Source organism: Bidens hawaiensis, unplaced genomic scaffold (genome assembly GCF_021521415.1).
Source record: "Bidens hawaiensis isolate Kalapana, Puna unplaced genomic scaffold, B.hawaiensis_p1.1 tig00025356_1, whole genome shotgun sequence".
NCBI lineage: Eukaryota > Viridiplantae > Streptophyta > Magnoliopsida > Asterales > Asteraceae > Bidens > Bidens hawaiensis.
In genome coordinates this window covers 156,807-180,295 of record NW_027494040.1, presented here as the reverse complement: position 1 = coordinate 180,295, position 23,489 = coordinate 156,807, and the positions used below count along the sequence as shown (strand labels likewise).

The 23,489-nt window shown below is 33.9% G+C and overlaps 2 protein-coding genes across 5 annotated transcripts; both read left to right on the top strand.

The window, feature by feature from the left end:
- The first annotated feature begins 654 nt into the window (after positions 1–654).
- LOC143571359 (putative serine/threonine-protein kinase PBL28) lies at positions 655–23,420 on the top strand. Of its 4 annotated transcripts, XM_077056803.1 has the most exons (7): positions 655–907; positions 1,442–2,441; positions 8,438–9,220; positions 9,316–9,360; positions 10,083–11,082; positions 21,910–22,860; positions 23,153–23,420. In XM_077056803.1, exons 5-7 carry the CDS (start codon positions 10,846–10,848, stop codon positions 23,180–23,182), a joined length of 1,218 nt encoding a protein of 405 aa, XP_076912918.1. In that variant the 5' UTR covers positions 655–907; positions 1,442–2,441; positions 8,438–9,220; positions 9,316–9,360; positions 10,083–10,845; the 3' UTR covers positions 23,183–23,420. The 4 variants fall into 4 exon arrangements, 2 of the variants coding, with proteins under 2 accessions (XP_076912918.1, XP_076912917.1); XR_013142083.1 differs by lacking the exons at positions 21,910–22,860; positions 23,153–23,420 and having other exon boundaries at positions 10,083–10,850; XR_013142084.1 differs by lacking the exons at positions 655–907; positions 21,910–22,860; positions 23,153–23,420 and having other exon boundaries at positions 1,287–2,441; positions 10,083–10,850.
- Positions 9,023–10,817, top strand: LOC143571368 (putative receptor-like protein kinase At5g59700). The gene is made up of 2 exons (XM_077056810.1): positions 9,023–9,220; positions 10,083–10,817. Exons 1-2 carry the CDS (start codon positions 9,023–9,025, stop codon positions 10,815–10,817), a joined length of 933 nt encoding a protein of 310 aa, XP_076912925.1.
- Positions 23,421–23,489: the final 69 nt, after the last annotated feature.

Here is a 23,489-nt window from a genome sequence, read left to right as displayed (position 1 = left end):
AAACGGTAAACTTACACAACTTTGAACGTACTTATAAATCTACAATGCTCACGATAGAAACTTCAACTACCCCCACTTGATAGAAAATGACCATTTTTAAAATAATAAAAACTTTAATTAAATAAAAGAAATGTTAAAAAATTGCGCCTAGCCGGGTCTTAAAGGCTAAAGCACATGCTCAAAATGTTTTATATATAATTATATATGGCCGGCCTTGTGAATCTCTTGTTTCTTGCTATATGGTAACCAGTCTTTTTTAGAATGGTTGAATAGAGCATCCCTTTATCTTATAATAAGAGCATAAGATAGTAAGTAGTATACTAGTATGTCACTGTCTCCCGGTCTGTCTTATAATAAGATAATAATAAGATAGTAAGTAGTAAGTGAGTTGATTATTATTTGAGGGTAGAAAAGCGAAGGAACATAGGCTCCAAGAACTTTCTTTGTTCCTCGAACTGCACTGGTCGGAATCTCATAAAGCCTTGCAAACTGAAACGCAGGGTATTCCTTTCTTTCTTTATCCCTTGTTTTGCTATTGTTATGTTTTGTTTTGTTATGTTTTGTTTTGTTTTGTTTATTTAAGTAGTTCAACTAACTATGAGCCTTTTCTTGGCGTGTGACTGTGATTTTACAGGATCTCCGCCAGATTCTGTCCGTGCTCCCGCTCTGCGGTCTGATCAGTTACGTCTCCCTCTGCCCAAGATCTTCCAATCTCGACGCCGTTCCAAACGGACACCATTAGCCATGCCTGAAAGGAAACATAGCCAAGGGAGATGGTCATAAAGGGGAGCTGAGTTTAAGAAGCCGTTATCCTGTCTGTTTGCCATTTGCCTAGTAACAACGTACAGCTTTTGAAGGGGTTGACTTTGATTTCCAACAGTTTATCATGGATTTTTCACACTTGGGGGTACGTTAAATTTATATGCTTACCCTAAAGTATTTAAATATGCGGTTTAAAACTACATTATCTCTAGATTTCATACTTGAACCAACGATATGATGAAAGTATGAAACATGTCACACTTTGAGGTTCAAATTATTGTCGATGTTATGATATAAATTTTGTTCAACTTTGAGGTTCAGATTATTATAATATACAAGTATAGTTAATTGATGTACAAGTTCCTTAATTAAGTATTAATAAACACCTTAATTGGTGATTCAAATTAAAGTTTCACATGACTTCCGAGAGTTTTTTTTTCTTCTATTTCACATAATAAACAATTTTTTTTTCTTTTTTTAACATTCATATAATCTTCGAATATTATATTTCCTTAATAATAACCTTTTTAGTTCGTTAGTAATGAGTTGATCAAGTGTCGTCACGCGCCACACAACGGGGGTAAAAATCCTCATTATAATATAGAGTAATCGGATAATGTAAAAAAACAAATGTACAGGCACCAATACTCACCTTCTCACTTGCTACAGTATTTTGTAGCTAAATCTTTTGGAGATCCCACTAAGCGAAATAAAGATGGCTACAAATAATTTCAATGAGGCATATTGTGTTGGTACTGGCGGGTCTGGTATTGTATACAAAGCAAGACTTGACGTTTTAGATATCCAAAATTTGTCATCAGTGGAAGGGAACCATAAATATGTACTCCCCCCCCAAGATAAACAAAGTTGTGGCTATAAAACGCATTTTTGAAGGAGCACAAGAGCAAAAGCAACGCGTACAAGGGTTTTTTACAGAAGTCGAGTCGCTAATTAGGTGTAAGCATCACAATATAGTGTCTCTTCTTGGATTTTCAAGAGAAGATGGTGAACATATACTTGTCTACGAGTACACCTTTAATGGAAGCCTCGCTGATTATTTGGGAGGCAATGGTAACATGCTTAATCTTACTTGGGGGCAAAGAATACAAATTTGCCTTGATATTGCACATGGAATTGATTACCTTCACACTAATATGGAGGAGAAGCCAATGATAATACATCGAGATATAAAGAGTGCTAACATTTTATTAGATGAAAATTTGAAGGCAAAGATCGCTGACTTTGGGCTCTCCAAGGTCCACCCCATGAAGCAAGAAACTATCACTATCCATACAGATAAACTTGCAGGCACTAAACCTTATATAGATCCAGAATATATGAATAGTGGTAGGGTTAAAAGGGAAACCGATATTTATTCCTTTGGGGTAGTTTTATTTGAGGTTCTATCTGGGAGTTTAGCCTATGATACCATATACCTGCACGAAAATCGCATGGGGCATGCACCTATTGCAAGGCAACGTTTCGAGGAGGGAAGGATAGAGGAACTAATAAATCCTAAATTACCTGAGAAAGACAATTCTACTTTGAATGTAAGACTCAATCAAGATTATGTCCATGTATTTTCAAAAATCGCATATCAATGCTTGGCAGAAACTCAACACAAGCGTCCGACAAAGAAACTCGCTATCAAAGAACTTCATAATGCATTCAACTTGCAAGTAAGTCAAGTTTTTTTTTAAAGTAGAGTATTTTTCTTCATCTCTTGATCCCTGTTAATATGTTATGCTCATTAAAATTTGAAAAGGATGGTAAGATTTACATTATTCTCATTTCAATTTAAAATACAAAAAGCCCAACCATGTTTTTCATATGTACAGAAATAAAAAACATTATATGAGATTAGGGGTTTGAGTTAAAATAAGATTTATCAATTTTATAGAAAGGTGAGTATTTTAAAAACCCAACTTAATTTATCATCTCACCCACCAAGGCACCAACTACATCATAAACCCTAATCTCAAAAACCTAGCCATGACCATTACACCATCCACTGCAACTGCTTGACACCACCAACATCCTCGCTGGTGTCGGCTCTCCTTCGTCACCATCCATAGCCATCGATGATAAAATCCTTAGGAAACAAACGGTTGTTAATGGTGTCGCCGGAAAAACGCCATGAGGTAAATGGAGCCACTTTCATGTCTCTGGCAGTGGTAGTGCCCTCGGTTGGGACGGCGGATGTGGCAGCAGGCGGCGACGACTATAGAAGTTATAGATCTAACGGTGCTCAAATCTAATCCCTGTGACGGTACCGACGATTACAGATCTGAGTTCATATTCCGCGACCCTTACAATCGCACCAGGAAGGGACGACGTTGGAAATGACAACTGGAGGAAGATGTGTTCTACCAGATTTTCCGGCGAATTAAGTAGATGAGAGATGTGGTGTGAACGTCATTGTGTTTTTCAACATTCCATTAGGCTATACGTAGTGGGGCTCTAAAATATGGCTTTTTGTGTCATTTGATACCTGATCAGCAAATGGTATGTTTTTGTTTTTAGAACGTAACGGTGTTGTAGCATTATATATATATCACACACACAATCAATTATTATAGTAATAATCACAATGAGAAGCAGAAGAGAAGAGCGACAAATAGTTGACGCCACCCCTTATCGCCCCACATTTCACGCGGGGGGGGGGGTTCACCTATATCGTCGGAAGAGGTCGCCCACTACGGATGGCCTTAAGGGGGGTGTTTGACCTAGCTTTTAATATTTGGCTTATGTTTATATTCTTACACAAATAAACTTCTTCATATAAACTAAAAAACTATCTTCAAACAAGCTTTTCTTCAAATTAGGTTATATAAGATAATAAGTTTAAGCTTAAAAAGCTAAACCAAACACCAAATTATGCTTATTTTGTAAAACAAAAGCTATAAGCTTTGTTAAAAAAGCTTGGCCAAACACGCTCTAAGATTTGGAGATTGAAGGAGATAGAACACGTTTGTTACCTAAGGGGCATGTTTGGAATTGAGTTTGGAAAATGCTTATTGGCTATTGACATTTTCAAAAAACCATTTTAAAAATCCAGGATTTGAGGCTTTTGAAAAAACTATTTTTTAACGCTTTCAAAAAGCTAAAATATAAAAGACTTATTGGCTTTTTGAAAACACCAATAAACCAATAAACGTTTTTCAAACTCAATCCCAAACATTCTAAAAAAAGCATTTCATATTGAACAGCAAAATTGCATTTTTAATTGTGTGTTAACACAATTTTGTTTCTTGTATCACGTTTCACCTTGTGTTATCTATAATATATATAATGAAGGAGTCATGGGCAAATTAAGACGGTGGATTTTAAGGGAATTATAATTATTTAAACACATGGTACAACCTAAAATGAGGGCAAAGTGGTAATTCTAGCATTAAATCTCACGGTTTTCCAATTGTCTTCAAATTACTTAATACATTGCCCCCTTAACTATAATCAATTTTTTGTAAATTTATAAAATAGTTATAAATTTGGTCCTTCATCTTTTAACCGTTTATTATTTATAATTTCATTTTTAACCCAAATACCCCCTCGATTTTTAAACGGTCATAACTTTTTCGTACGTTAATATTTTTTTTTTAAATTGCACCATAAAAACGAGCATTTAATTCTCTTTAATTTGAGTATGATATTGTCATAGTTTCTTTTCAGTTAAAAAAAATAAAATTTTATGTATGGGTATTTATCGTTCAATTTTGATGTTTTTAAATTAAATTATGAGTCAAGCCATTATTAACGGTTTTTGGTCACTGAAAACTGAAACTAGACCGTTGAAAATTAAAACCCAACAAAACCAAACCATTAAAATGGTTAGGTTCTATTTTCGTTTGTACTTCGATATTAAATTGAGTTTAAAATAAAAACTATGAATCTACTTATAACAATAAATGGTTTCGATGTTCCAAACAAAACCACAAGCACCCATAAATCTACGTGATTACCAATGTCTGTATTTCCCGCTACATCGCGCTGGCATTCGTCTAGTATTTTGTAAAACACAATAAATTTGTAAACAATTATAAAGAAAAAGAACACTTAAAAAAAATCCTGTGTTAAAAAATTATGAAAAACCCACTATAAGAAAAATAAATGAAAAAAAAAACACAACTGAAAGAACAAATTTTGGTAAAACATAATTTTGTAAAACAAAATGAAGAAAAAAGACAATGAGAACTTATAACACAATGTATTAAAAAACCTAGTAATTTTTTTCATTTTTATCTAGCAATATGGTACTCATATTAAAGATAAAAAAAAGTTTTTATCATAATGTTTTTTTTCTAAGAATTGTCATATAAAAGTTTTAAAATGACGGAGGAACTTAACATGTGTCTTGAATGTGAAATGAGAAAGTCAAAAAAATGTTTGTATTTCCATTTATGCTCTTCCCCATATTTCATAATTGATTTTTCCCCAAACCAAAGTCAACCATTCCGGTTTAAAGTTAATGGTTTATATTATTTCTTGTTCTTTCTAAAAAAATCACACTTCTTAATTTAACTTCACTCTTAGATTAATTATATCTTATACCCGTAGTAGTAAAAGTCGCATTGTGAGACAAGTAGGGGCAAACCTATGACTTAGCTATGGGGATCGGTCGAACCCTGTGAAATTTTTATTTCCCATGTTATTATATGATAAAATCTTGATTGAACCCTATGAAATACCAAGAAGAGGAGTGAAAAAAAAAAGCAAGACGAATAAAAAATTCCGATAATAGCCCATGACGGGAGTTGCATTGGTCACTGGTAAAAATAAAGAAGTTGAACTACAATTATTTCTCTCTTTTAATTATTTATTTTATATATTTGATTTGAAAATAAGTCTACCTACATATGTAGGCCTCACGGTTGGCATCCCTTCAATTTATAGAGTAACTTTGTATGCGGTGTGAACTTTTTACCCTTTTATGTGCTTTTTTTAACGAATTTAGGGTGTGTTTGAGATTGCTTATTTAAAAGAAAAAGGGTTTTTTTTTCTAAAAGACTTATTAACTTACAAATTTCTAAAAAGAAGTTTTTAGAAAAATATTTTGATTAGCTAATGTGTTGGGAAAACCAAAATAACTACAAAAGGACACTCTATTTTAAAAGGGGTGTAATTGGTTTTGAGGGCTAGATGGGTATAATAGTTGAATCAAACTCATTAAGTTAACAAGTTACATATTTCTAATTTTTCAAAACCCATTTATTTTGCCTTCTTTACAAGTTAAAATCCATAAGACCTTATGGTTTGTCAAACACCTTATACACATTATTAAATTTTCAAAAAATTTATAAATTATAAGTTGATGAAAATAAGAAATCCCGAACACCCCCTTAAATTAATTTGATATACGTATTTTGTCTAGGATTTATTTTGTTTTATTTCTATTGATTTTTTTATTTTCCTTGTTGAGTCATTATAGTTTTTCATTGTGAAGTATATTTCTTGACTATATAAAATGTCTTTTTCTGTTTCATTTTAAATACCTTGTAGGTACAAATATCTATAATCTATAACTTTATAATATACAATAAATAAAAGTTTCTCAATGTCACATAATATCATACAACATAGATCTTATAAAATTTTCTCACATCTCTTTTAGTAAATACATTTTTCTTTCTTATTAATAATTTTATATCTAACTTTTTTTCTTTTTAATATATTATTTTCTCTTTTTGATAATTATTTTTTGACTTAAAAATTTAATAGCAACATAAATATAATATTTAGTTTTATATAAATATATTCTATTAGTTATTAATATTAAGTTTTTATAAGTAACAAATTTTCAAGTTGATTTAGATAAAATAATCAATTTAAATTTCAAAGAAGGAAATTTTCATTATATGTATGTTTTGCAATGAAAATTAATAAAAGCTAAGACCAATCACTATAGATGGTTGGTTTGTTTTTAAGACAATTTATTTTAACACATGGTAAGTTGTATGTTTCATTTTATAAAGTTGAAAGCAAAAAACAAAGTGAAACTACTAAGTTTGATATGGAAGTTATAATTACAATTATTGTATATAAAAAAATATTTAGATATTTACCAAAATTCAAAAAAAGAATTATTTTAATATTCTGTAACGTGTAATTTGTTCTACCATTATATCTTTATATATTTTGAACATATTTTTATAATTCACATTGCGTCATTATTTAAATAAATTTATTTATTCAAACTCGTGTTCTACACGGGTTTCTTAATGACATATGTTAATGAGTGGTCCTTACAAATTTTCACATATCTCTCTCATATTAAATATATATTCTTTTTATTATTAATAGTTTTATATATTTTTTTAATCTATTATTTTCCCCATTTTATAAATATTTCATGGTTTTAAAAATTTAATACCAACATATTTATATTATTTCGTTTTATATAAATATATTGTATTAGTTGTTAATATTAAACTTTTATAAGTAACGAATTCTCAAGTTGATTTAGATAAAATAGTTAATTTCAAATTTTAAAGACAGAAATTTTCACTTTATGTTTGTTTTGCAATAAAAATTAATTAAATTAAGGCCAATCATTATAGATGGTTGATTTTGTTTTTGAGACAACCTGTTTTAACACATGGTCAGTTATATATTCCATTATTTAGAATTGAAACAAAAAACAAAGGTGAAGCTACTAATTTTAATATAGAGGATAAAGTTACAAATGTTGTATACAAACAAATATTTAGATATTTAGGAATTTTCAACAACTTTTTATTTCCATATTGTGTATTATGTAATATATTATACCGTATATTATATCTTTATATGTGTTGAACATATTTTTTATATTTCACATTGTGTTATTATTTAAATAAATTTATTTATTTATTGTAACCCGGGTTCTACATGGGTACCTTACCTAGTTTCTTCAATTTATAAAAGGAGTGCTTTTATAAATATAAATCATTTTATCGTATATATGTAGAGCATTAAGATACACTTAGTTGAAAATACACACAAAGCGTGATTGTTGACATGTCTAGATTATGTTTTTTTCTTATTATTATACATATAGATTGTTTAGATAATAAAAATATACAAATCTTTGGAAGACTCAAGTTCAAAGAGATGCACGAGTCACTTGGAGTTGAAGACCTCCCAAAATCTGACTCGAATTAGGGGGTGAATGTTGGTAATTAACCGAGTCGTACATGTCAAGTCCGGGCCTAAGTATCACATTATGGTGTATGAGATTAAGAGGCTAGAGGGTTAGTTGTCATAACTTTGAGGGTTGGACATTTATGTCTAAGTAGTTAGACATAAATGAATGTAGTTGACAAGTTATCTAACTAGTATAAATAGATCTACCAAGTAAATGCTAGATATCATCCATAACATCACCATTACCACCACTATCACAACAAATGTCATTGTAATCAGTTATGAGTTAGTTTCTGGTTATAATACAAGTTGGTTATACATATATTGCTCGTTAATTATCGTTTATCGGTCTTGATAACAACACCCTCTAAACCTACTTACTTTTAAATCTACATGAATGTACACTATAGAACTGGAACGGTTAACATGGGGAACGCCATGATACCACTAGCTAGGCTAGAAGCCTGCTAGTATAAAAATAAAGTAATGATTACCTTCTCATTCGTATATATCCCTAGTTCCTAAACCTTTTCTCTTTGGTTAATTTACTCAGGCGGGATACAAACTTAATGAGATATTGTCTGCAACCTACAACTTTTCTGATGAAAAGCTCATTACAAAAGGTGCATTAGGAGAGGTGTATGAAGGACAACTCTTGCGGAATGGGACTTTGTTGAATTTTACCGTACGAAGGTTAGATTGTAAGTATGGGCAAGGGGATGAGTTGAAGAGGGAGATCTCAATGCTTCAGAGTCTCAAACATAAAAATATCATTTCTATTTTGGGGCATTATGATGAGAATAATGAAAAGATCATCATTTACGAGCAAGCATTTCGCGGAACTCTTAACCGACGTCTAAGTGATCCAACTCTCACATGGTCCCAAAGACTATATATGTTTAGGTGTTGCACGTGCTCTGAATCACATCCATTATGATGTCATACATTGTGACATCAACAGCTCTAAAATATTTTTAAATAAAAGATATATGGCTTTGAATTTTCCACAGAATATCCTCAAAGTTGGAGGCATCGCCTTCTCTTCTCTAGCTACTTCGACACCAAAAATTTGACACCCAAATATGATGTTTACTCTTTTGGTGTGTTATTACTCGAAGTCCTTTGTGGGAGGAAACCAATGATTACAAATGATGTTGTTCAGGAAGAACTAGATAAGATCATTGATCCTCATTTAAGGAAACAGATCGACACAGCATCGTTGAGACGGTTTATAGACCTAGCTCATAAATGCTTGAAGCAACAACTTATGCAACGTCCAACTATGGATCGGATTATGAAAGAACTTGAGGAGGTGTTAGAACTTCATGCAAATCCTGTAAGCACACCCTTTAGTTTAGTTTTTATTTCTTATCATCCTTTTCCATTATTACTTTGATTCGAATTCATTTTCCATTGTAATTTGTATTGAAGGAACACTCAAAAGCTGTAGATGAAGGTACATCCTCCAACTTCAAGGTAGCACTTTCTTTTATTTAGTTTGATGCAACTATGGTAAACAAATTTGATATTTCATCATAACGCAGACGGCACAATAACTGAATTTGAGATTTTCTTAATGCATGAGATATGACAAATTGAAAAGCCACGTATCCAACAAGACTAAACCAAAATGGTGTGATTTTGAACCTTTTATTTCAGTTAGCCTTCACATGTATTCTTTTATTAACTCACAGCCTTATACTGCACAAGTTTTAAGAAGTTGGTGTTTTGTTTTCTTTTTAGACCAAAAAATTATCTTCGTTTCAAATTTCAAACTATTTGCATGAAGTTCATATCGATCTTGATAATTCAGGTGTTTTTAAATTACGCTTTAAGTTTTAAGTGCATGTCTTCACAATAATTCAGGTGTCTGCAGTAATTATCATTTTAGCTTTCGTGATTGTTATTACAGTTGTTTGGAAGAAACTTTAGTTTTAGTTTTTTATATGAAAGTCTGTAAGGGTGGACAGAGTGGAGTCGGGAGGTGGTGCGCCAATATAATTCTTGTTAACTTAACAGATTAATTAATCTTTATTTTCGGGGTGGCCACTTATATTTTTATTTATTTTTTTACCATAGATAGGAATGAACATGGTATATAAGGATAGAATTGTTTTTAATTTCTAATTTCGGCATCATCCTTGCTAGCATGTACAAGCTCCAATTCTCCCCTTCTCACTTAACGCATAATTTTGTAGATGGATTATCTGGAGGTCCCATTGAGTGAAATGAAGCGGGTCACAAATGATTTCAATGAAACATACTCTCTCGGGTCTGGTGGGTTTGGTAAAGTGTATAGAGCAAAACTTGATGTTTTAAATGTCCAAAGTTTGTCATCCATGGAAGCGAAGTGCAAAGAAGAACTTCCAAAGATTAGCGCAACTGTAGCTATAAAAAGGATTATAAATGGAGCAGATGAGCTAAGTAAACAAGGATTTTTAACAGAAATTCAATTGCTATCTAGATGCAAGCATCCAAATGTTGTGTCTCTTCTTGGCTTTTCTAAAGAAAAGGATGAACTGATTGTCGTCTATGAGTACGCCTCAAAAGGAAGCCTTGGTGATTATTTGAAAGGCAACGGTAAAATACTTAATCTTACTTGGGCGCAAAGACTACAAATTTTCCTAGATACCGCAAAAGGAATTAATTATCTTCACACCGATATGGAGGGAAAACCAAGGATAATACATCGAGATATAAAAAGTGACAACATTTTATTAGATAAAAATCTCAATGCGAAGGTTGGTGACTTTGGACTCTCCAGAATTCATCCTGTGAAGCAACAAACCAGCACTATTTACGCAGACAGTGTTGTAGGCACAGAGACGTACGTTGATCCAGAATATTGGAATACATTCAAGTATAAAAAGGAAACAGATATTTACTCCTTTGGAGTAGTATTATTTGAGGTCTTATCTGGAAGGTTGGCCTGAGATTTTTACTTACACTAGCGAAAATCCCATGGGGCTTGCAGCAATTGCAAGGAGACGCTTTAACGAGGGAACGTTAAAGGAATTGATTGATCCTAAATTAGTAGAAGAAGATGATGGACACATATTTACTTTAAATAGAGGACCCAATAATAATTCTTTCCACAAGTTTTCAAAAATTGCATATAAGTGTTTGGCAGAAACTCAAGCCAAACGTCCAATGATGGATGACATCATCAAGAAACTTCAAAAAGCATTGAAATTGCAAGTAAGTAAATGTTTTAAATTTGTGTAGACTTTTCTTCATATTCTTGATCCTTTTTAAAAATAACGTGCTACTTAACAATTACCAAGGATGGTGGATTTATTCGCACTTTTGGTTTAGGTTTTAGTTTAGGATTCACGCATGAAGCATAAACATATATTTCGGATGTACAAAAGCTAGGGCTGTTCATGAACCGAACCGAACCGAACGCGAGCATGCTCATACTTGGTTTGGTTTGAAAGCGAGCCGAACCGATCGGATTGAATTTAAAGAAACGAGCGATATCTTTATGCTTGAACTTGGTTTGGTTTTGAAACCGAGCGGCTTGGTTCGGTTTGGTTTTGCTTTATTTCGTACAAAGTTTTCAATTTTAAATTTCTAAAACTTCAAAATATCATTAATTCAGGACTTTCAACTCTAAATGGTCTAAACTTTCACCTTTAAAATGTATAAAACTCATAGTTAACAACAAAACATATATAAAACAAGTGGCTATGGTTTAAATTTGAACTTTGAATTCAACACAAACGAGAGAAAGTTTCAAAACATTAAAAAAATAGTATACTTATATATATATACATAAAGTTTATATATAAAACTAATAAATAAAAAATAATTCGAGCAAAACGAACCGAACTAAACCGAGTGAGGCTTTGCTCGTGCTTGGATTGCTTTTAAACCGAACCGAGCCGAACGGCTCACTTCCAAACCGAATCAAAATCGAACGAGTATTTTTCGAGCAAAATTCGAGCGAACGACAAACGAGCGGCGAGCGACGAGCAGTTTGGACAACCCTAACAAAAGTTCATAAATATATGCTTTTATATCTCATAGTCTCATACAATTATGCGTGTTTGTAGAATTAAAAGCTTAATAACTGTGACAACCACAACATAATTTCAAGTTTAAATATGTAATACTTATTTCCTAAGATCAACTTTATTATAAATTCATAATTGCTTTTTTGTAAGAATAAATATATTTTATACTACATTTGTCCCCCGTATTATGGGGTTATTTGTTTATATATTTTTTAGGATTTTTTATTTTATTTATTGTAAGGAAGTTATTAATATATTTATGATTTGATGATGAAATAGTTTCACAAATAAATGAGATGTTATAACTCGGTTTAAAAGTTATATGAGTTTGGTGAGACCCACGACCCAATTTTTTTACTATAAAATTGTTTCTTAATTATAAATAATATCTTTTTTTTAAACGGTTATTAATTTTTAGTACATCCCTATTTTATAGGATTTTCATATCAAATATTTAATGAGATTAATTTGTAATATAATGAGATGTTATAACCCGGTTTAAAAGTTATATGGGTTTGGTGAGACCCATGGCCCGCTTTTTTACCATAAAATTATTTCTTAATTAAATAATATCTTTTAAAAAAACCGGATATTAATTTTTAGTATATTACTATTTCATAGGATTTTCATATCAGATATTTGATAAGATTAGTTTTTAATATAATGAGATGTTATAACCCGTTTGAGGGATATCTGGGTTTGGTGAGACCTATACCCGTGAATTCGGGTCAAATGCATAAGAAACATTTATTTACAAATAAAGCAATCTGATGGCTTAAGAGATTTCATTTATATATATATTTAAGATGTGTATTAATATGGCTATCATTATCATTTATATTATCACAAGGCCAAAAGAATTAAATTGTACTTTATAATATATTAGCCTGGTAATTGTTGATCGGTCATATTACCTTTACTAGCTAATCAAGAGTTTCCCTAGGGGGTGTGTGTATGGAGTAATTAACATCATAACATAACCCCAAACACACATCAAAATTCGTGTGTCACACTCTCTCTCTCTCTAATATTTTCAGTTTTCACATAAACCCTCCCCATCATTAACAAACATATTAAAGAGGAACTCAACTAGGCTGACAATCATGTCGTCAGGATCATACTCATCTGTCGTGGGTACTCTCTCTGCTGTAACAAATGCGTTTTAGTTATAGGTTTATCATATCATTCATTTTTCTCATTGCTAACGTGAAGAATTGATCAACATATGGTCACTACATCCACCACTGTTATTCCGCCTCAACCCAATGCTCCATCTCACTCCATGACTACACGCTCCAAAGCCAGAATTTTTAAACCAAAAAATTTCGTCTATCTTACAGATTTTTCTTCTCACAAACTTCATCATGCACTCTTTGTCAACCATATTTCTAAGGTTACAAAATAGCCGCTAAAAATCCCAAATGGGTAGCTTCTATGAACGTTGAAGTTAAAGCTCTCAGTTACGACAATACTTGGGAACTTGTGCAACGACCAAATCACTCGATGTGGTAAGTTTAAAATGGATATACTGAATCAAATATAAAGCCGATGGATATCTTGATCGCTACAAGGCTCGTTTAAATTCTAGTTCTAGATTTCTCTCACACATTTCGTCCAGTAGTCAAGTCCTCCACTATTCGAGTTGTTCTCAATCTTGCCACTGTTTGTAATTGGAAACTTCGTCAACTTGACGTTAATAATGCATTTCTAAACGGGCATTTGACTGAAACTGTGTACATGGAACAACCATTGGGATTTGTAAATCAACAATTTCCATATTATGTATGCAAACTTAAACGAGCTCAATCTTGGTTTCAATGTTTAAGTACATTCTTAATCACTCTTGGATTTCACTGTAGTTGAGATGATGCGTCTCTCTTTGTTTACAAAAAGACAAAATTTTAATTTATCATTTAATATATGTAGACGATGTTACTCTCACTAGGAATAATGAAGCTATTATTGATGCATTTAAAAATCGTTTGCATACATAGTTTAAATTGAAGGATCTTGGCCCGCTAAACTATTTTTTGGTCTTAAGGTCACCCACACCCATTCTAGCATCTTCCTCAACCAAGCTAAGTATGCGTAGACATACTCTGTTGGGTCGGCTTACTTAATTCTAAACCTGTTGCTACACCCTCAATACCAAAGATACCCTCATTTTCAACGACACTCCATTCCATGATCACTTTTTATTGCTCCTTGGTTGGTTCTCTACAATACCTTACCATAACTATACCGGCTCTACAATACCTTACCCCTCATATGTCTCTCGTTTGATCGTCCCCCAAGACAACATTAGTTGGTTATTCTGATGCAGAATGAGTAGATGCATTGAAACAAGACATTCCACGTATGGTTATTCTATTTATCTTGGAGGAAGCTTGGTCCCTTGGAGTGCTAAACAACAACCCACCGTTTCTCGCTCCACTTATGAGTCAGAATATAAGGTCATGGCCAACACTGCAGCAAAAATTATGGATCACTCATCTACTTCGGGAAATTCATGTTTTACCACCATATTAACCCACCTTAATAAGTGACAACAAAAGTGCTTTCTTCTTAAGTCAAAATCTCGTAGCTCATAAGCGAGCAAAACACATTGATATTATTAATCACTTGTTCAGGATTTGGTGTCTTCCGGTTGCCTAACTATCAAAGTCTTTCCTACCAAGCTGGTGGCTGACATTTTCACCAAAAGTCTACCACGGCCTTTATTTGAACGCTTCCACACCATGCTCAGATTCGGTGCCCGCACATGTTCTCTTGATGGGGGTAATAACCGATAAATATAAATTTAAAATTCAAGTTGTATTTTATTTATAGATAGTTCAAAGACGTTATCTTTTGATTTATTGTAAGGAGTAAATCACTTCATAATTCCACGATATATTCTTTGTATTTTAACAATTCTATTGTAAAAGGATATTCAAGGAAACTAATTTCTCTTACAATGGCTACCAACACATGTCTCGCATTGACTGAAAAAAGCCTATCATAACTCTCACAAGTTTGCTAGCTTTTAAATTGTCACCCACCACCAATTGTGGATATTGGAAGGCCATGCTTGAACATTTCCTAATCACTACCAATCTTAACAAGTTATGTTTATATTCCAGTGCATGCCCAAATTGTCTTTTACTTCCTAAGGATTTCGAGTGATGTCCATGTCTAAATGATCCTTATCTCAAAAATATCCGAGGTCTCATTCTCACATGCTCATGGCAGTAAAGCCCCCTGACTTATAGCTTTCTCTTGAAAAAGCTTTTCTCCACGCACTTCCTCATGAGAATTCATTCTTAAGACACAACTCCTTAAGCTTCAAATGAAAGGTGATGAGACACCTCTTTCCTATCCGAGTAGAGCACAAGAGTAAACACTTGCACTCAACAACAGTGGCAAAGCAATCAAAGACAATGATTTAGTTTTATTTGTCACTTTAGGTGTTCATCGGGAATACAATAGCCTCAAATTCACTATTTTCGCTCTTCTTTAACATTTTTGAGGTTATGGTCATCTAAGTCATCATGATTAGATAGGAACAAAACCCCTCATCATTTTCTCATAGCTCTATTTGTGTTGCCACTGCCACTTTGGGATCTACACAAGCTTTCCACATCAGTCATCACGATTTACTACTCTTCAGTAAATAGCATCTTAACAAGGCTTTCAACTCATGCTCAACGTTACTCCACATGCCTACTATATGGCTATCGTGCACCTACCAATCGCAACAACAACAATCGTGGACTTCGCAGTTCCATCTGTGACAATATCAACATGGGGGCACACGGTCGGAGACGGTTGTCTGGTGTATCCTCACAAAACACTATCTAATTTTTTTCAATTTGTATTTCATTAAAGGTTAAAAAAGATCCAATTACAATTAAGATGCAGGTAAGCGGGTAACAATTTGCGATGTAACCCCTTTTGAAAGGCAAAATTAATCCAACTGAAAACAAAGCTATGGTTGATGAGTTATTGTGCACGACCCGTTGAATTCTTTTCAAGAACACAACATCTTCGGGTATAATGGACCCAAAAGTATCAAATTGTTGATAAGCTAGAATCCCAGACACAACTTTTTAAACAATCGAAACAAACATAAAGCTTGAATAGATACAAATTCAACCAAACTTCAATCCAATTCTTAAACAGGAAACACAGATACATTCAGTTTAAGCATAAACCCTACACCTAAAGTGATCAAAACTGATTTAGCCTTGCCTTTGCATGATTAACAGCTCGATTATGTGTTCAAATGATGAAAGCATGGAAGGATTAACAATTCGTGAGCTCAAGGGAAGGAGTAAAGTCGCCTCCTAAGTCTTCAATAGCCTCTAGAATAAAAGATATGTCGAATGGGGACTGAAAACTGATTATAACAAGGATTAGGGGTTTTTTTAGGTCCCTCGATAGTTTTCGCATATGGAAAGATAATAAAGCATCATTTTTGGATTTCTCTCGCCAAGAAACCCAAAATTCATATATTATGGGTCTCGTAACTCATTTTCTAGCCCCGGATATGCTCGGTTTACTTCTAGACGATTTCATGTAACCTGTCTTGTTCAGTTTTCACTTCGTCTTCAGGTTCCTCATCCAAATCATTCCTGAATCCTTCTTAATCATCCATATATGCTCCTCTATGCTTCCTTCTTCACAAGACTTGCTTAATCTTCATTTGGATGGCTCTGAATTAGCTCATTTAAGCTCTGAACACCTACGATCATAAAAGAACTCAAAGTAATCGTGTTCACTATATATTATCAATTAAAATACATGAAATAAAACATGTGTACACATGATTTATACCAGAACATCACATCCCCATGATTACCATTTGTTTGCCCTGAAGCAAACTACCATGCAACACATCCACCTCGATCATTGGTTTTATCAACTATCATCATTAATGTTAGTATGGTCTAAGTCATACCCGATTCTCAAGTCTTATACTTTCAAGATTGATAACTCAACAAACATATTCTTGGTGATACTTTAATACTAGACCCAGTAGCGGATCCAAAGTTTTTATTAGGGTGGGGGGGGGGGATTATGTCGATTAACATGAATTGGTTAAAATGGTCAGGTCAAAATAAGTCCGGTTATTAAAGTTCGGGTATAAAAAATTCATTTATTTACTTAATGATATTTCAAATTATTCATACTTATTACCTAATTATCATATGATGGATTTACAACATTTCCTAACAAATTACTTAAACGTGTATAAATATTTGATTATCACATCAATATACCACAAACTGACAAACATGAAAACAACAACAACAACAACAGAGAGAGAAAACACTTACAAACAAAGAAAAATAAACAATAACACTTGAAAACCACAAATATGGTAACAAGAAACACTTCTAAACATAAAGAAATTAGAAAATAAAGAACACAATCAAGTGTTCCAATAACAATAACATTATATATTATCTGCATTATGTAATTTACTTATGGATTACAACTATATCTAACATGTAAGGTTAAATTACTGAGTTGTTTAAATCTCAAATCAATAAAAAGTCTAATTTGTTCTTTTAGTTGAACAAAAAGGCATTGTTTAAAACTTGCATTTTATCTTTAAATAACCATGTGTTTTCATGACCAAATGTTTTCATACAAGAATTTATTATTCCAATGCAATTTATCTTTCCATCTCTTTCTGAGACCCATCGTAATGGGGCGCTTCTCACCCTCAAGGCGTCGGGAACATCGCCTCCAGGCGCTTTGGAGGGGATGGGCGTTTCTTACACAGCGTCGGGTTGGGAAATGGTGGAATGTGATTGGTGGGTTTTTTTTGTTTATTTTGTTAATAAAATATAATAATAAGGTACTGATTTGAAGGGGCTCCACCCACTACACTCATTTTGGCCAAAAAGCCCTACGTAGACGTGGTGACACATGTCGCACAATGTCCCGTAGGAGCTCCATGCACTACACATTATCTTAAGAGCTTTCATGGCTATCCTGCCAAATAAACCGCCCAGCCTCTTCTATTTTCTTCTCTCTCATATCAATTTTCTACTCATATAAGGTGCCTCCCCTAGATATTTGAGAAAGGGTTTGCTAAAAGAAAATGAAAATTTTCTACTATTGAGACGAATCTCAGTGGGGATCTATACCTCGTGACTTGCCAGTAAAAGGTGTGGTGGTATCTCTGACTAGTATTTTATGTTATTGGTATCATACCGGTATGGTACCAAAAATACCAATACCAAATTTCCAAAAAAGTGGGGTACCAAGTACAGTACCGAATATATAGGTACGGTATAGGTACAGAAACCATAACTCGATGCCAAATGTACATCCCTACGTTACTATTCTTGCCTAGTCCTCCGTGCCTCAATGCCCTCCCGCAGATCTTCTTGCATATTATGAACATATTTGTAAAGGTATGGCCCTAACCCCACGGTATGACCCTTTACTTATTACATAAGACGTTATATTTGTTATGTTATTCTTTGTTTACTAATCAAGGCCCAATGGGCAGGGGTTGTGGCGATAACCCCTAACCGGGCTTGGCCCACAAAGGTTAGGGTTCATAATAGTGGCCATGGAGTCCCCTATATAAAGGACCTTCATCTCTTATTTGAAATGATCCTCTCTTGGACTCTCTTGGCCTCCACCACATTTTTGTGTTTGTAAAAAAAAAAGAGAAAACTTTTAGCAGTCATCTCCACTCCCCTATTTTTTGATCATGAAACTGAACTTATCATGTTGCAAAATGAAGTCATGTTTATATATCTACCACTCCTATTCCAACATTCAATCCTTGCGCCTCTATTTGATTTCAATATACCTGCACTTCATGCTCGAGCACAACCTTCACCTCTACCTCTATAACAATATTCACCTCTACAATAATATCCACATCTACAAAACTCCCCCCCCCCCCACCCCCCCCACCCCACACACCTCTACCTCGTTCCCATCTTTACAACTTACATCGAAAGCCAAAATACCAAACTCCTTATAGCCCTTCTACCAAACACACAAATATCTCTCCAATCTCTTGTTGAATCCACATCTTTACCATTGCAAGAAAACAACCAGAGTGGTGTCAAGCCATGGCTGATGAACTTTTAGCAATTTTGGCTAACGGTACTAGGTTTTTAGTTCTTTATGTCCCAAAAACTAATGTCGTTGATTTTCAAGGGGTATACAGGTTAAACAAAGATTAAGTTGGAGCTATCACACATAAGAAATTTTGTCTTTTTGCTAAGGTTTCTGAAAACAACTAGGAATTGACTTTCATGAAACTTCAGTGCGGTGGTAAAATTCATAACTACTCAAGTTGTCTTATCTCTTGTTGCCACACAGCGATGGATGCTTTAACAACTTGTTGTTAAAAATGAATTCTTACACGATGATCTTACTGAGCCCGTTTATCTTCAACAATCTCTAGGCTTTGTTAATCAACAATATCCAAATCATGTTTGCCTATTTCATAAATCCTTGTATGGACTTAAACAAGCTCGGGGTCTGGTTTTATTGGTTGTCGCAAGCTCTTAACAAATTCAAGGGCACATATTATGCATATTGGTATGTGATTGTGACATCATTATCACCGGTAACAACAACCAAACTATTGATATAGAGTCATTCACCAACTCAATAGTGCCTTTTTGTAAAGGGTCATGGTGATCTTGACTACTTTCTTGGCATCGAAATTGTTCGCCACAGATGAAATAATTTGGTGTCTCAAAGAAAAAACATCTATGAGATTATTCATAATGTTGGTGTTTGGGATTCAAAGTCTCTTCTCCAATGAGCCTATTCAGGATTTAACTATTCGCAATAGTCCTCTTTTATCTCAACCCATTTGGTATCATCAACTTGTTAGTGCCTTTCAACATGTGAACTCAACTAAGTGTGTCATTATATCATTCGCTTGTAGTCAAGTGTTTACTACGTTATCTCGGTGGCACCATTGATCATGTCATGTTAATTCATAAAAAACTCAAGATCAACACTGCACGCCTTCATTGATGCTAAAAGAAAGGGCCCTCACCTCTCACTGCCTATCCTGATGCTTGGCTGGTTATTGGATGACCGTCCATCCATAAGGGATTTGATGTCTATTTTGGTTCCAACCTTATCTCATGAGCCGCATGCCTCCTTCCTCTACTAGTTCTGGAGTCAAGCCAGCAAAGAAGTAGACTCTTTCCATTTTCACCGCTAGAAAACAAAACACAAAAAACAGAAAATAAAAACCGGTTTTCAAGTCATCCAACAAGTCATAATGCAAAGATCTGGTTGATATTGTTGCAATATTATTGCATTGCTAACGTCGATACATGCTCTTCTGCGAGAACTTGGGATAGACACAAAATCTACCCCCAATATCTAGTGTGACAATCTGGGTGCCGCTTATCTGGCAGCCAACTTGGTCTTTCATGCTCGAACAAAGCACGTTAAAATCGATTTCCACTATATTTGTGAAAGAGTAGCTCAAGGAAAACTTTGTCCAATTCATATCAACGAATTATCAAGTCGCATATATTTTCACAAAACCGTTGTCAACCCAAAAATTTATTTTCGTGCGGTCCAAGTTATGGGTCCAAGCTCAAAGACAACCAGTCCATAGGAAAAATTTTTGAAATAGGAAATTAGTTCAAGGGTGAATGGTTTTTTGGAGAGAGAAATGTTGTTGATGGTTTATTGGAGAGTTGTCATTTGAAATGGCGGATCTCAGGTGACATATAAACCATGTCAGATTTTGTCTGGTGAGTTGGATGATTACCAAGTGTTCTGCCATTTGAAATGGCGGATCTGGTATATTTTATTCGTGTTCCGCCATTTAAAATGACGGATGTCAGTTTATGTGATCCATCAGTTTGACTGGCAGGTTATCATTTCAAACGTAGGCTACCCCTATATGTCAAAATGTATTTTGACAGACATACGCCATTTGAAATGACATATGTCTTCTTGACATCCGTCATTTCAAATGGCAGATGTGCATAGTGACATGTGAATAGTGATGCACGTTACTTATTGACAACTCTTCTTTTTCTTTTCATTATTTTACCTTTTCAAAATAACGTTATCTAAAATATAAAAAATTTAATATTAAGATGTTTTTTTTTATTAAAACACAAATATATGTAATTTTAATTATTAGAAAATACATTATTATTTTACCTTTACAAAATAGCATTATTTAAAAAATAAAAAAATTATATTAAGAATTTTTAGAAAATACATTAATTATTAGAAAATACATTTTGACGGACATCGACATCTGCCATTTCAAATGGCAGATGTGAATAGTGACACGTGAAAAATGACAGTTTGTTAATCAGTCAGGTGCATCACTATTCATGTCTACCATTTGAAATGACGGATGTCAAGAAGACACGTGTCATTTCAAATGACAGATGTTTGTCAAAATACCTTTTGATATATAAGGGTATCCTACGTTGGGAATGGTGACCTGGCGGATCACATAAACTGACATCCGCCAAATCAAATGGCGGAACACGAATAAAATATACCAGATCCTCCATTTCAAATGGCAGAACGCCTGGTAATTGTCCAACTCACCAGAGAAAATCTGGCATGGTCTATATGGCACCTGAGATCCGCCATTTCAAATGATAGATCTCCTATAAACCATCAACAACATTTATCTCTCCTAGAAACCATTTCACCCTTAACTAATTTCCTATTTCAAAAAACTTTCCATGTTCTATATGGTAAAAGTTTTGTTATAATTTCTCATAAATAACAAATGTTGTTTGCTTATTCTCTAGTTAAAAGGATTGCTAATGTTTTATTAAGGTTCGGTTTAGCTCATAAATATTAATCGAACCGGACCCATGTACTCACCCCTATTTTTTGTATCAAACTAAACCTGAACGGGGGGCGTATGTGTGCACATAGCAAAAACACAGGAACAAAGGATAAATGATAGTTTTATTTTAATTTCATGGTCACCCCTACTAGAATGTACAAATTAAACTGTTATCTGATTTAAAACACAATTTTGCAGGGGGATTCCGTGGTGCTCAAGAGATTTCTGCCAGATGATATAGTGTTGGCTACCGGGAACTTTGGTGGAGCATACCGTATTGGTTTAGACAAAAACGGGACAGTGTACGAAGCTGAACTTGATCATTTTGGCAATGATAGTTCATCAGCAACAGAAGGGAAGAGCAATCGTGAACCATCCAAGAAACGCATTATCGTAGCTATAAAACACATCACTAGTAGAAAAGGCGAGCACAAAAGACATGGATTCTTTGAGGAACTTGAGATGCGTGCCTATAACCATCCCAATATAGTTCCTCTTCTTGGCCTTTGTGAGAAAGGTGATGAAATGATCCTTGTATACGAGCATGCTTCTAGCAGAAGCCTCAATGACTATTTGACAAGTGGTGATAAAATGGATACTTTTACGTGGACCCACCGTCTACGCATATGCCTTGAGATTGCACGTGGACTCAATCACCTTCAGGCCAAGATGGCCGACCAAAATATAATACGCACTGACATAAGGAGTGCCAACATTATGTTAAACAAGAACGGGGAGGCGAAAATTGGTTACTTTGTGATCTCCAAGTTGCATCCAACAGATGAAGGGATATGCATGAAAGTGTATGAGGATCCCGAATATGATATTACCCATACACTAGAAACAAAATCTGATATATACTCTTTTGGAGTTGTGCTTTTTGAAATCTTTTGCGGGAGAGTGGCATATGATGAAGTTTACACAGCAGAAAATAACAAAGGGCTTGTACCCATTGCCCACCAATGTTTTAAAGATGGAACCATAAAGAGAATAATGGATCCCAAGCTAAAAGAAGACATTTCAACGGGGCCCAATCAAAATTCTGTAGACATATTTTTAAAAGTTGCATATCAATGTTCGGGAGAAGCTCTCAAGCGTCCTACAATGGAAATGGTGATCAAGGAACTTGAGAGAGCGCTAAACTTTCGTGTAAGTACACCATTTGTTCCTCTCTTAGCTTCGAATATATTCTCAGCCATGATCTTACCGACTAATTAACATTTTCATCGTCACATACAATAGAAAATGTTAGAATAAAGTATCAGTTTGTTTACACAGAAACTTGTTGCAAATTTGTGGTGCTTAATTTTACAAAATTCATACACTTTCATTTTTATTTTTTTGTCTCTCTTTTTCACTTTTTACGCTTTATGTAATTTTGTTATCGTAGTTTTATAGTTTTCCTTTTTATACTGTTTGCAATGTTTTTATTGTTTTTTAGGACCCCCAAGCTGACGTTGAATCTAGATGATGTTACCAATCGGGCTCCTCGATCAAAACAGAAGATGGATGGAAAAAGGTTTACGTGTGGAAGTTCAAATCAAATTATGTTCTTCAAGATTATATATTGTATTTCTATGGATTGTATTTCTGTGGATTTGAAATGTGTAGCTTATCAAGGAACAATATTGAGTCGTGGCCGTGTGTTTCAACCCATGTAAGTTCTGTAGACATGATTTCCGTGAAGATACCTACAGCTCCCATGTAGTGGCGGATTCAGAAATATTTTCAATGGTTTCGTTTTTTTTATGCTTCAATTTCATATGGCTGAACATAGA

Bases quoted from the DNA above. Each gene is read 5' to 3' on its own strand.
- LOC143571359 (XM_077056802.1), top strand. From the start codon at position 1,602: ATGTACTCCCCCCCCAAGATAAACAAAGTTGTGGCTATAAAACGCATT. The intron at 2,442-8,437 runs GTAAGTCAAGTT...TAATTTACTCAG, and splicing joins ATAATGCATTCAACTTGCAA to GCGGGATACAAACTTAATGA.
- LOC143571368 (XM_077056810.1), top strand. From the start codon at position 9,023: ATGATTACAAATGATGTTGTTCAGGAAGAACTAGATAAGATCATTGAT. The intron at 9,221-10,082 runs GTAAGCACACCC...ATAATTTTGTAG, and splicing joins TAGAACTTCATGCAAATCCT to ATGGATTATCTGGAGGTCCC.